Source organism: Emys orbicularis, chromosome 8, assembly GCF_028017835.1.
Source record: "Emys orbicularis isolate rEmyOrb1 chromosome 8, rEmyOrb1.hap1, whole genome shotgun sequence".
Classification (NCBI taxonomy): domain Eukaryota; kingdom Metazoa; phylum Chordata; order Testudines; family Emydidae; genus Emys; species Emys orbicularis.
Window position 1 is genome coordinate 92,720,580 of NC_088690.1, and position 14,562 is coordinate 92,735,141.

The 14,562-nt window shown below is 42.1% G+C and overlaps 1 protein-coding gene across 1 annotated transcript; it reads right to left on the reverse strand.

The window, feature by feature from the left end:
* Window positions 1-6,135: 6,135 nt before the first annotated feature.
* EFCAB9 (EF-hand calcium binding domain 9) lies at window positions 6,136-12,210 on the reverse strand. The gene is made up of 4 exons (XM_065409988.1): window positions 12,075-12,210; window positions 9,367-9,515; window positions 7,994-8,170; window positions 6,136-6,288 (listed from the first exon to the last, which is right to left on the reverse strand). Exons 1-4 carry the CDS (start codon window positions 12,208-12,210, stop codon window positions 6,136-6,138), a joined length of 615 nt encoding a protein of 204 aa, XP_065266060.1.
* Between the last annotated feature and the right edge of the window lie 2,352 nt (window positions 12,211-14,562).

A 14,562-nucleotide genomic window follows, 5' to 3' on the forward strand; every position in this document is an offset into this window, starting at 1 on the left:
AAACACTTGACTTCCTACTTAAAACCAGCAACCTGTACTTGTCTGTATCTGGGAAATATTTGGAAAACTAAGTGATGTGAAAGTGCAGTGTAAATAGGGGATTTTTTTATAGCGATTGGGTGGCTAAGGGCACCATATAAAAATAAAACCATCTCCCTTTGCCTTTCTCAAAAAGCTGAGTCAGTTGATTTAGTAGGAGAGAAAAAGCAATCAGGATTAATATTTATGTGACAAAGCAAAACATTCAGTTTACATCATGACATTCAATAAAGCGAATGGCCTATTAATGATAAAATATCGCTATAATATCAGACATGCTTCTGCATACATATGCATTGTTAGTCAATATATTTTTGTTAGTTTGATGCAATGGTGGGCTGCTTTTTAACCCATGGAATTTTGAAAGCATTTCAGCTGCATAAATGTTGACAAATTAAATGAGTGCTATAAATTTGTCCATCACTATTCTATTCATAAAAGCAAATGCTAAAGTTACATTTCTGATTCTTGATTTATATTTTGCAGAATCTTTCATACATCATTGTAAATATGTTGTTAAAGACCCTGCATCTTATGCAAAGATGATCTTTGGGTTTTTTAAATCTTTTATAAAGAACACGTCAGCTCTTTTCATAATCTGTCGACTTCACTTTATAGATGCGTGTCAAGTGTTTGAAATGGAAATAATTTCCATTAACTAAAAAAGTTTCCTTTGTTTTCCACCTGTCACTGGTTGTAGGCTTGCTCATGAATGTTGGACATCAGACATTCTTTTGGAATAGATTGTGTGTTTAAAAAGAGAGGTCTAAAGAACTTGCTTTGGGAAACTGGGTGAATTCCATGCACATGGCAAACTTTTTTTTTTAAAAAAAGGAAGAAATGTATTTTGGGCCAAATCAGCGCCCCTTAAAATTTATTTAATATCCCAGCTAGTCCAATGACTTAAAACAAACTGTCTCTTCAACAACCATGCTTCTCTCTTGTACCGAAGTAGATGATAATATACTGTTGCATTTGCAACTACAAAATTGTCAGACAATACAAATCTGCCTGTTTAAAACTGCTTCGTTTTCATAAAGCATTTTTAATTGCTTCATTCTGCAGATGGCTCTTCTCCTTTCACATTTCATCAGTTTCAACAAATGCTCCCTTGTGATGTGGATGCCACTTACTGTTCATAGGACATGGTGGACCATCCATGATAACTCTAGGGCTATAGTTCTCCTTCCAAGGGAGAAACATAATAGTGCATATGCCACTGAGCCTACAAAAGTCAAATAGTTTGAAGACGTGGGTTTTTTAATCAGCTGAGCTTCTTACTATGGACTTCGAAACTCTTATTAAATATAGCCACTGACTATCCATGAAGAAGTGTGTTCCTGTCCTTTTGAGGAGGGCCATTTGTTGGGTATCTATCCAATGGAATGCTGTATTTGTACATTTAAATATGAAGACCAATGAATCAGAACCATGTGGCAAATTGAGAACTTAAAATCCTGACTCTTGCCTTAAATTTTGTTCACCTGGAACTCCAAAAAATCCAGGTTTATTACTTTTAATCCTGGTGGTTTTTTTTTCCTGGCAATTTGAATCTAGCCAAAGACTGGAGACAGTTTAAGGAAATTTGAAGCAAATAAAATCTGTTGATGTGGCTTTACTAAAGTAATCAAATGGTCTTATATCAAGGTCCCTATTTGTGCCTCTCTTCTCCAAGTCCAGGGAATGTCTAGAAACTGGAGATCTTTGAGCAATGAGTGCAATATTGTGCACTAGTCAGTTGGAGATGTGTAAGACACTTCATTTTCACATGTTATGTGCAAGGGACTTAGGTTCATATCCTCTTTGCCTCATGGTAGTGATTTCCAAAGATGGCTGGTACCATCAAATTTGTACTTCTTGAAATATCTTCTCTTTTATGGTAAATCTCTTTTGTACGCAGCTTGTGTGCCATGTATCAAAGAAATATTCATATTACGTAGGATAAGGTGCTAGATAATTTGGTACTGATGCAGACAAATATGATTCCAACAGCTGTTGAGAGAAGGATGAGGGGATTACAGTGATGTGACTTTTTCCCCTCCCCTCCAACCCCCTCCTCCCCCTGTAACTTTTATAAAATTAAATCTTTTAGCACTGAACACACCGGTTGTGTGAAACATGCTTTTTCCTCCCTGGCTAGTTCAGTCCAATGATTAATTCTTAGCCTATCTGGAGATGCTGTGAATATTGAGTTACATTAAGATTCATTGTATATTTTTGTTGTACCTCTGTTATTTGGTTGACATATCACAGTAGTGTGCGCACATATTTTTTAATCAATTGCAAAGCACAAGTAGGTTGTCTTTAAACTTAAATTATGTGAATTTTTTTACATAGCTAGATGTCTATAACATTGAGAGCAAAACCTGAATTTCTATGGGTCAGAAACTCTGTACAAAACTTCTTGTATTAAAAAAAGCAAAGAAAAACCAACAATTTCTTTTTTCTGGATTTAAAAATAAAATTAATACTGGAAACACCATGCCTTAAGAAACAAACTGAGTGTTGTTTTTCTCTTTTTAAGTTGTTGGAGTGTGATTTAACTCCCAGTTGTATTTCTGCAGTCTTTTTATTATACTTTTGCCCATGGAAGGTTAAGATGCTTCGGTCATAAAAACAAATGTCATTCAGCAGCATCTCACACAATTTGTCTGTCAGGAATAGTGTAAAATAGGGTATGCAATCAGTGGAAGAATCCAGGTCCCTGGGGAGTGGGGTAGGGAACCAAAGGTCTCCAACAGTTCAAAGTGTAGTGTGTGATATTACACACAGAGTCTAGTATTGTGGGCTTTATGGATGGAGGGAAATGTTAAGTACTTTATCTGTGAAGTTGCCCTTTAATATTAAGTGAAATGTTAGGTGGATCTCTTAGGGCATGTCTACATGGTGCCTTCTACATCAGGAGGGAGTAAATTTGAATAGGCCACAGCATGTCATGCACTAACTGGCCTGGATGGACCCACGGGCATTCACTAAAAGTTCCCTAATGCATATTAATGTAGTCCCATTTCAAACAGTACTACACAGTGCACAAGCAGGGTCCACACGAGCCAGTTAGTGCATGAACACTAGTGCACGCTATAATTTGTACCCCTCTAGTGTGGATTAATGCACCATGTAGACAAACCTTTAGTTGGGCCCATTTTTATAGTCTTAACTGCCTATCATGTCAAAGGAGCTTGAATCATCCTGGCTAAGTTGCTTTGCTCCCTTTTATCATCCTTACAGTTAGTGTCACCTGTTTAACTTTTTTGGAGAGAGAGTTTTCATAACAGAATATAGAAAAAATAATGTAAGAACTAAATACAAAGAAATGAATGTGAGGATTTTTGAGTGTCCTTCCTGACTCTCTCCTTTTTTGATGGGGGAAGAACAGGAGCACAGTCTACTGCTACCCATCCTTCAAGAGTTGTCACAGCTGCTATCCTTCCTCTTCTGGAATGGGCAGATGTTCCTTTGCAGCCCAGTAATGGCAAGCACTTTACATTTTGAAGGTTTGGCATGTCAAGATGTTGAGCCAACACAATCTCCCCTTTTGACAGTGCCCTTCATTCAAGTAATAGATGGTCACTTGTAATGTGGCAATAAAGACACACACAACTTTTTGCTAGTGTCCAGAAGCCCAGTGCAGGAAATGGGCTTTAGGTCTATATTTACAATAACTGATGTACCACCTAATGGGAAAGAGAATTCCAAGTCAAAGGTGCACAGCAGTTGAAATTCCTCAGCCGCTATTCCCTACAGACACAAAACAGTGGGGTCTCATGCTTGTTCACTCCTACTAACATTTAGGTTGTGTGTATAAGAGAGAGATGTAAATATTGTTTAAAAAGTTAACCATTTAAATGATTAAAATTATATTGGTTAACCGATTAAAGGGAGATGGGCTTGGGTTGCTCCAGCTGGGGCTGAGGTTGGCTGGCTGGCTGGGGTGGGGCAGCCAGGGCTGGGGTCCATCTGGCTGGCGTGGGGCGGCCGGGGCTAGGGCCACTGCGGCCAGCGTGCAGGGGGATAACATTTAAGGTTGGTTAACGGTCAGCCAAATGCTTACCAATGAACCGTTTAACATTTTACATCCCTAATAAGAGACTATGCCAATGCAAACCACTGTCCAGTTGCAGCAGCTCTGATTGTATGGTCAACATACAATTTATGGCTGCTGCGTGTGCCCAAGTTACTCTGTTCTCACTCCTAATGAGTATGGAATAAATTTACTATTTGTACTTGTGAATGTATTTTCTTTATTTAACAATTCAGCTATATCTCACTCTACCAGGTTACATAATATACTATAAATGGCCCAGCATTGCTTAACTGCAGTAGGTGTTAACCTTGCCGAACTGGTCAAACTCCAACAGGGTAATTACATTCTGCCTGCCAGCACTCCATCTGAGGTTTGGATATTGCATTCTTCCCTTCTGCTCCTAAGCTCTTGTGTAGTAGAACTGTGCATCGTATCAAAGGCTGACAGCATTTGCTGCAAATGGGTCACATTATAGTGGTAGGTGAAATGATTCCTACGTTGAGGGCCTAATTCTGTTCCTCGCATCAGTAGAGCTGGTTAAGAAATTTTTGACTAAATGTTTTTATTGGAAAATGCCACTATGTTTCTGCTCAAAGTTTTAGTTTCAATGTATCTATTCAGATGAAACATCCATCAGGAGATTTGGCAGGCCTGGGATGGAACCTCTGGTCAGAGAGGTACTCATCCCAGAATCACCAATAGCCTAATGATTAGGCACTCACTGGAATGTGGGAGACCCACGTTCAAGTCCCAGCTGCGAATCAGGCAAACCAGTGTTGAAACCTCCATTTTTTTCCCTGCAAAGTGGGATTCTTGTTTTCTGGACAGCCCTAGTTGTTATATCTGGAGGAAGTCTACTGCAGCCCATGCAGTGTGACTCCAGTTTAAACCAGTGTATACAAGAGGAGAATATGGCTGAAAGTTTAGTTCTTGATGGTTCTTCAGAATCTTTGGGTAAAAAGTGATAAACACAAAGGTAACTTACTAAAAGGGGCCAGAGTCACAACAGCCATTCCACCTTTGTCAGGTTCGAAAACATGAATCGATCTCTCTGAATAACCTCAAAACTGGCGCTTCAACAGCTTCATTGTCTTGATTCCCGGGAATAAAGCCTTGGGAGTGGGGAAATAGAGGGATAAGGTCCTATTTCCTGTTATGAATTCCTATGCCACCGTTAAAGTAACAACACTGGACCATGGTGGCAATTCCTCAGTTCAGAAGCTGGGCCTTCATATGTGATTCAGCTTTCTTGGTATAGAACTACAGCTTGGAAAGTTCAATGCACAGAGGCTTAAGGCAAATTGAGTATGGCAGAAGCGGTGAGAAGGGGAACTGGGTTTAGTAAACTGCTCCATTTACGGTTTAAATACTTAACAAGAGAAACTGCCCATCCCTTCTAGTCTCTCCACAGATGGATTTAATTTGATGATTTATTTTAACAAAGAAAAGAGCATTGCCTTTGGCTGGCTCCATTCCCCCACAACAACAGTAACGGGTGCAGGGAGATGAGACAAATCTCATTTCCCCCACACTTATTTTTAATGGAGACATTTTAATATGGACAGAAAACAGCATAGGGGGGAAAGCTGACAAACATGAACGAATCCAGTATCAAAGGGGATGAGCCAGATGGGTTTTATCTTCAACTTTATTTCATCTGCCTCTTCAAAGGTGATAAAATGGTTCTATTGGGAGAACTGCTCTGTCTCAAGCAAGATGTAATATAGATGGAGGGTGGAGCAGGGTTGCTATCCTAAAATACTTGAGCAATGTGGTATGGAAGGGAGGGTTGACATGAATATCAGCAACTGGCTTGGGGTGAAATATGAGGAATGCGCCTGCCCTGAAGTCCAAGCTGCATCAGCTATTCCACATGGGATGACATCAGAACTGATTATGCACTTGCATGTGGTATCTGGGGACAAAATTATACAGCTACAATTATTTGGACCATTATTTGAGTTATATGTTTCTTAAAAGTTGGTGTTTTAAGCTAACCCAAAAACCTCTGTGGCTGGGGCCTGGGAGAGAGATGGTTGTACTTCTTCCTGATTGAATCAAATAGTGTTGTTTTACAAGTGTAGTTGATGCATGCTGATCTCGGTGAGGTCTGCCCCAGATGATTCTGGAATCTCTTCATTCAACTTCTTCTTTTTCTCCTCCTTTTTCTGTTGTCTATCAATGCAGAAGATTGTAAACATCTTGAACTCCTTGTAGTTCAGTTGCTAGTTTTGGGGGGGAAATATGAAATAGCATCTTAACAAGACAGTGATGGTTGATACCATCTTAATGTCAGAGGCTAGGTCTACACTGGGGGGGGTCGATTTAAGATACGCAAATTCAGCTACGCAAATAGCGTAGCTGAATTTGGCGTATCCTATTCAACTTACTCCGCTGTGAGGACGGCAGCAAATCGACCGCCGCGGCTCCCCCGTCGACAGCGCTTACTCCTCCTGACGAGGTGGGAGTAAGCGCGTCGATTCGGGGATCGATCTATCCGTCTAGATGAGACGCGATAAATCGATCCCTGAGAGATTGATTTCTACCCGCCGATCTGGGCGGGTAGTGTAGACTAGCCCAGAGATAAGCCTGACTCAAGATTTGGGATCTCAGAGAGACATACACACCATGTTCCTTCCACTCAAACTCTGGAGAAGTTTGGATCTGAACTTCATGGGCTGGGCCCATCTCAAAGGACCATACTGCAGCTGTGAGGGCATCTCCCCACCATGTGAATATCACTCTACCATTCTGTAATGGTTGCAGATGTCATGATGCTTCTGGGTGGAAATCTGTGTTTTTAGAATTATATCCGGCACAACCACAAAAGCAAGCTCTTACAAAATGCCCTTTAACCAAGCAGCCCACAGTCATTTGCAAAGCGGAAATAACTGGCTTCAGGTCCATTATTTGCATTAGGGTTGTAACGCAAATGTAGGATGCCCCAAGCACTAGCAGAGTCCTTAGGTCAAGGCACTGTACAAACTCTCATTAGGAGATTGTAAATCCTACAGGATAGGGAATATCTAAGTTAAAATGCAACAAGTGTCTGTTAAATAAATTGGAGGGGAGAGGAAGACAACAGTGGGGAAATCAAAAATCCCAGTTAGAACAGTACATTGCAAACACAGTTTGCCACCTGTAGAGAGAAGGAATGAACCCCCTCTGACAGACATTAGTCTGTCATTTAATGTACAGCAGGAAGGTGCTTGGATACTACGGGGTGAGGCTGCTATACAAACCCGCACAGAACAGTGATATGAAACACTTGATTATATAGAGCTCTTAATATATCAGTAATCCCCACCCATCTAGTCATTATGGGCTGGCAATTTATCAGACTTCACCTTGGCTATGGGTCTTGTGGAGGGGTTTGATGGGCAGGGGAGAAAGCACGGAGGTGCTTATGGGAGGAGACAAACAGACAACGGAGGCTTGCATTGTTAGCGAGAGTGGCATGATTAATACAAGAGCAGATAGGTAGGGAGGTAGCCTGGGACCTCAGTATAAAGAATGGAATAAACCAGTGCAGCAAAAAAAGAATGTCCCCTCTTTTTGCAGTTGTCTGAATGGCAGGCTCTGCATAACCACTTTTGCTGCTCTAGCACAAGGTAACAGGGCAACATAAAGCTTCTCGAGTGGAGCTGGAGCCAAGAGCAGTGTTCAAGAGAGGTACTCTACTGAGCTACATGGGCCAGTCAGCAGGACTCATTAGACCTGAGCTCAACTACTGCCCTCTCTGTGACACTGGACAGTCAATCTTTCAGCCTGTTTCCCCTCCCACACTTTGTCTTGTCTATTTTAATTGTGAGCTCCTGGTAGGGACTGTTCTTGGGCAGATACAATGGGGCTTTGATTTCAGTTGGAGCCTGGGTGTGTTAATAAATAAAATGCGGCAGTATTAAGGGCTTGTTATTCCTCTACTCTTACCTCATCTCCAGAGACATCAAAGTCCTTGAATATCTTTTCAAGCTCTTGCTTCTTGATGTTAAAGAGGAACCTAGTGGCTTGAAACTCCCTAGGGCCAACTGTGTGTCCTCCATCCATGTCCAGCAGCTCAAACACAGGCCCAGAGTGTTGATAAATGAACTGCTTTTCCAGGTGGTTCTGTTTCAGGGCAGAAATGTTTTAAGAACAAATAATGAGCAGAGATGTCCTGCTTTAGAAAATACATATAACACCAACCATAGTTCAAGTCTAGATGGTAAAAGCTGGTAACCTTCCTAATTCCCACTTGCAACATGAAGAGAAAAGAACTCAGGGCTTCCTTGCACACACGCATGCCTAGCCCCGTGCATCCAGATTTGCTTGCCCCAGAGCTTCAAACCCTACTAGTGCTGCAAAATAATTCTGAGCTGGATGGCCCTGGAAATGAACTGAGCACACGGAGTCTCCCACTTTCCTTCATGTAGCCAGCAAAGCCACAAGTTGCTCTTGAAATGACTCTAAGTACTCAAGCCAGCTGCACATCCATGGATAGTCTTTGCCCTCTTAGCAGTGCTTAATTTGTGCCAGGGATGAGCCCCGGCATCTCTAGACTTGGCAGTTCATAGCCCCGGCACCTCTGGGTTTGCCGCGTCCGTTATTAAAGTACAAAAAAATTGCTTGAGTCGCGGCACCCAATTGCTTGAGCCCTGGCACCTCTTTCATTACAAATTAAGCACTGCCTCTTAGAACTCCCCAGGATGACTCTGCTAGCAACCTGCCCCCCCAAAAAGGAGAAGCTTGGGCTACAGTATGACCCCTGAAAAGTGGGGAGCTGTGCACAACTCTGGCTTGCGTTAACATTCATTTCCCCCACACACCGTTTAATTCTCACGCCACGCTACTGTTTTCTTTCCGAACAGGTCTGACCTCTAATAACGATCACTAAGAGAGAGAGTTGTAGGACAAAGACTGAAGAAGAATCGTGTGCTCTATTGCGCAACAGGGAGAGGGTGGAAAATGCTGACCTGTGAAAATGGGATCCCGGTCTAGTCTTGCTATTTTGTAGACAACAGCAGGCGCCTGCAGCTCATTTTGTGAGCTGAGGTTTTTTTTATTTTCAGTGAGCTGCCTATATAAGAAAAAGCCCCCAAAATCATGAGTGTCCCTATAAAAATCGGGACATGTGGTCACCCTACTCCGAACATAGGAGCATTTAGACAGTTTCTAGCTTGTGGACAGTTCCTCTACCTTCTACTTATCATTATAAGTGAAGATTAGACTCCCAGCTAGCTGATTCCATTTATGAAAGCACTGAATAATATCAGCTTCTCTGAAGCCTCTGGCTGACACACCAACAGGGACCCCAGGCTACCTGCCTCATGAGACAGCAGGATGCACACCAGCATGTAGAACTCGTCAAAGCCAATCTCCCCTGTGGCATTCCAGTCTAGCAACTCAAACACCAGCATGATCTGCTTCTTTGTCAGGTCAGTCACATAACGGAGAAAGTGATAAAGCTGCAGATCTGGAAAACAGTGGGTTGTTAGGCCTAACCTGCGCAAAGCTGTTAGTAATAATTCATAGGATTTATAATGCACCCACTGCTCCAAGGTGCTCAGATTACTGCACAGCCAATTAAAATCCAGTGACACACACAGAGAAATGTTCAATCATAATAATACACACACAGTGACATCAGTCAAGAGAGAAGTAGTGTGTGTGCACATGCAATGTGCCTGTGCAAGGGGTCCTACAGCAGCCAATGTTAAAATGCTGGTTAAAAATATTTCAGCAAAAAAAATTTCCAAAGGAAAATGACTGTTTGTTTTATAAGACAAATTTTGGTAAAAAAAATGTCCAAATTTGTTTAAAAATATTTGCGGGCTATTAGAAACAAAACAAAAATTTTAAAAAATTGGGGGGTTTTTTTGTTTGTTATTCAGCTGCCCAAAACTGACATTTTTCCTTTTTAGGTGTTTGAACAAAACACCCCAGAAATTTGCTTAAAAGTTGTAATTTTTCACTTGGAAAAAATTAATTTCACATGCGCTGAATAAAAGATCTTTTCAGATGATTTTTCTTTACAGAATGGGCCAGCAAGTGCCGCAACTGCAGCAAACATTCAGTCACGTGCTCACCTGAAATGTGATGATGGTGCCCCTGCAAAGGAATTTCATCTACCCTGAGGAGGTACCAGGCCATGGCTGTGTGGTCTTCAGGGTTTTATTGAAAAGACCCAGTAACCTGCTTTGTTTAGAATTATATTTTCCATTGTTTATAAGTCTTGGAAAATGTGAGCTGCTGGGTGCCCTCAGCTGCCATTGACATCAGCCACATTTGAGGGCACTCAACAGTTCCTAGGATTGGCTCAGGTGTGTCTTTCCCTGCTGATTTTGGGCCAGAGGGAGCTGCATGTGCATATTATGAGGCCAGACTTCAGCCCTTTATATGGCAACCAACCCCACCAATCCTTTGTCTCTTTTCTGTTTTTTTCCCTTGTACTTTGTCACTAGCGTGGGGAAATGAGGCTTGACACCACAATCAGATTAGATCACTACCATGGCACGGACAGCAGGGGAACTCACTGCACTCATTTCTTTGGTGGGTGCTGATAGTTTTGCTCTCTTTTAAAAGATGTTTAGACTCCATGTGATGTTCTTCATCAGATTAAAATGAGAGCTGAGCCCAAGACATGAAACCTACATCCAAACGTTTGCCTTACTAAGGGATAAAAGGATTCAGAATTCTGATTTGCGTCCCTTAAACAGACAGGCTCAAGTCATTACGGTTGGATATGAATTTGGATCAAATTGCCACAGAGTTTTTGGGGGTCCCATGGCTCATCATAATAGTCTTCGGGCAGGTCAAAAATTGGGCTTAAACTCCCTGCAGGTACAGCTTATTTTTTTTTAACTATTGAATAATTGTTTTAAACAATGTTTAGCTTGACAGGGATGTTGTACAATGTAAGGTGCACCTAAGGGCAAGCAGAAAGGCAACTTTTGCAGTCTCCTTCAGTGCTCTGAACAGATTTGGCGCAAAGTGTTTCAGAACGAATATGACTTTGCCACCCATCAGCCCCATCACCTCCTTTCGTCCCAGCCTTCATCTGTGGTGTTTATTTAGATCAGTGATACTCAGGCTGAGGCTCGGGAGCTGCAAGTGACTCTTTAATGTGTCTCCTGCGGCTCTTTGCGGGACATGATTTTCAAACACTGTGTCATGTATTATTAACCAATCAGGCTGCTTTTACTATGTTATTAACCAATTGTAGTTGATAAAATAATAATACTTGGTTAGAATAACCAAGAAATATAGAGAGAGAGAGTGAGAGAGAGAGCGCGCGCGCAAATAAAACAATTAATTCGCACTCCTGTGGCTCTTTTGGGTTATGCTGATCGCTAATTTGGCTCCTGAACCACTGAATATCACTGATTTATATTATAAGCTCTTTTATTGTGTGTTTGTACAGTGCCTAGGACACTGGTGCCTTAGTCCTGATTGGGGCTTTTCAGTGCTACCAGAGTGCTAATGATCAATAATAATGATGATGATGCCACACAAGTTAATTTAAATTGCAGGACTGTCAGTTTTAAGAGGACCCAGGTAGAGAGAGAGAGAAAAAAAAGTTAACGTCTCAGGCAAGAGCTGAACACATTTCAGTTATTGCAACCATGCTCGTAGGTTGGGTCTGAGGGCTGGGTATCATTTCAGCATCTGATGTGTTACTAGTCATATAACCTTTCAGAATGGATGGAAAGTGCTATACCAGTCGAGACACAGTGGTATATGCTACAACTGAAAGCCATCTATCTGGGGCAATTCCAAAACTTTGCATTAACCAAGCCAACTAGTCAGTTAGCATTACAGAGTGCTGTATTTGTTGTAATAGTTGAGACATGGTATTTATAGAGTCTCTGAAAATTATTTTGAACCCTAAAGAATTTTTAAACAGTTTTTAAACAAATCCTAAACAGTTTTTAAATCCTAAACTTTATAGCATCATATGATTCTTTTATATATAGATAGATATAAACATTAATCTTAGTGATAGCAAATTCCAGGACCTGTGGAAAATACTTACCATTCAAAGTATTCTTTTTATGAACATCTAGGAGTTGGAAATATTCTGCAAGTGCCCTAGCATTTCTCACTGATAATAAACAGTATATTTTATCTAAATACAGAAACTGCAGAAAACATCCAGGTTTCAGCCTCATCTTGGCAGTGACTAATTCTGTTTACCTATGAACATTCACAGTTACCTGAGGTGATGCCTACATCACAGCAAGAGAATTCCATCTCGGAACCAGAACACAATCATGTATCCTCCTGATTGAAATGTTTGGGGGTTTTTTCTTTTGTTTTGTTTGTTTTTGTTTGGGTTTTTTTGCCAAGCATCATCAGATTGTGCCTCTAAGGGCTGAACTCTCCAGGAAGACAGGCTGGGTGGGTCGCTGTGAAGGTCTTGTTGCTATGCACAATCAGCCAGTTGGAACAGGACACTGAACAGAGCAGAGCTCTTGCAAGCACCTTAGGCATTGAGTGATCCACTGAACATTGTGGATCAAATGGCTCTCTGCCACTGAGGAGTCAGGGTACATCTCTAAAATGAGCATGAAGAATTATTCTTTTATCACATTTTTTTTTTAAATGCATTCTAGAACATTAGAATCAGATTGAAACTCACATTTGCAAGGAAACATAGATTTAAGGCCCCAATTCAGCAAGATATGTGTGAGTTCACTGCATCTATTGTGACTTCAGTGGGACCAGGGCCGGCTCTAGGCACCAGCAAAACAAGCTGGTGCTTGGGGCGGCACATTTTTAGGGGCGGCATGGCCGGCGCCAGAATGCCGCCCCTAAAAATGTGCCCCGGCCGCGTTAGCTCACCTCCGCTGCTGCTGCCGCTCGCGCGCCGCTACTCGCCCTCCCTCCCAGGCTCTCAAGCCTGGGAGGGAGGGGGAGCAGCGGCGCGCGAATCAGCTGTTTCGCGCGCCGCTGCCACTCGGAGTCTCCCCCTCCCTCCTAGGCTCTCAAACCTGGGAGGGAGGGGGAGATCCCGAGCAGCCGCGGCGCGCAAAACAGCCGTTTCGCGCGCCGCTGCTCCCCCTCCCTCCCAGGCTCTCAAACCTGGGAGGGAGGGGGAGATCCCGAGCGGCCGCGGCGCGGGCGCCGCTTCTCCCCCTCCCTCCTAGGCTTGAGAGCATGGGGGGAGGAGGCAGGGAAGGGGCGGAGTTGAGGCGGGGCCGGGGGTGGGGTAATTAAAAAACGGGGGGGGGGGGGGGCGGCCAAAATTGTTTTTGCCTTGGGCGGCAAAAATCTTAGAGCCGGCCCTGAGTGGGACTACCCATATGCTAAAATTAGATGTGCTTAAGCACCTTGCTGAATCAGGGCCCTAAAGCCTTGTCTACACTAGAAAGTTGTACCACTAAAACTAGGCTGGTGTAGTTAAAGAGCGACAATGCCCCTAGGGCACACCCAGTTATAGCAGTATAACGGTGCTTTATACCTGTACAGCTATGCCTGTACAGGAAAGGGGATGGCTATACTAGAATAAGGATCTATGCAAGGGATTGTACTGGTATAACTCTATCTGTAAATAATCACACTCCACACTGAACTTGTTTAAGAGCTTGATTTCTGCAAACACTTATTGCTGAGTGAAGTGCTTACTACTATGAGTAGTTCCATTGAAGTAAATAGAACTACTCACGACAGTAAGACCCCTGACTACAGGATCAGGCCCACTTTCGTGAATCTAAGGCAGATTTCCAATGCTTTTTTAAATATTTTTGCGGCCTACTTCTTATATTTATGTTAGTGTTTTTAAAAGACAATAAGAAAACAATTCCTGGATTGGTGACAGCAGATTTGCCAACATGGATTGAGGTTTGTGGGCTTCAGCAAAGAAGTGAGTTTGGGGATGTGAATATGTCTATATCTATCTTGTTTTATATTTAGATTGTAAAGTCTTTGGATTGACTATTTGTTCTATTTTTGTACACAGGGGTCCTGGTCCAGGGCTGAGGCTCCTGGTTACTACTGCAATATGAATAATAATTAATGGGTAGGCACACGGCGTTTTGGGAAGAGATGCAGATTAACTGATATATAACTCTGAAAACAATTGGCCTAATTCTCTTCTCACTCCAGTATTGCCAAACTCAAACATTGTATCAGCCCTCCAAAATCACGAGAATAGCTGAAAAATAATGAGCCGTTAAAAACAAATCAATGTTGGGTTATTTTCATTTGCCTTCCTCTTTCACGGGTATGCTTCAGTCACATTTGCAAGCTTTTCTCCACAACCCCGAGGGCTAGAAACTTATTTTTTCTTAAATGAAGCTGAAATCCTCACATGAGCCCTTATTTCCAGCAGCTGGATCGTTATATAAAGCATCAAATATCATGAGGTTCAAGATAAAATCACAACAGTTGGCTACCTCAGTGTAAATCCAGAATCACAGCAATGAACTCAGTGTGAGAGGAGACTCATACTCAATATTCTAGGAGGGAACCATTTCAATGAAGAAGTAAAAAACAGAGAGACAAGGTGGGTGAGGTAATAT

Coding starts and splice junctions, on each gene's coding strand:
- EFCAB9 (XM_065409988.1), bottom strand. CDS start 12,210: ATGAGGCTGAAACCTGGATGTTTTCTGCAGTTTCTGTATTTAGATAAA. Junction 8,171..9,366: donor GCATCCTGCTGTCTCATGAG/GCAGGTAGCCTG, acceptor GCCCTGAAACAG/AACCACCTGGAAAAGCAGTT. Junction 6,289..7,993: donor TTGATGTCTCTGGAGATGAG/GTAAGAGTAGAG, acceptor CCCCAAAACTAG/CAACTGAACTACAAGGAGTT.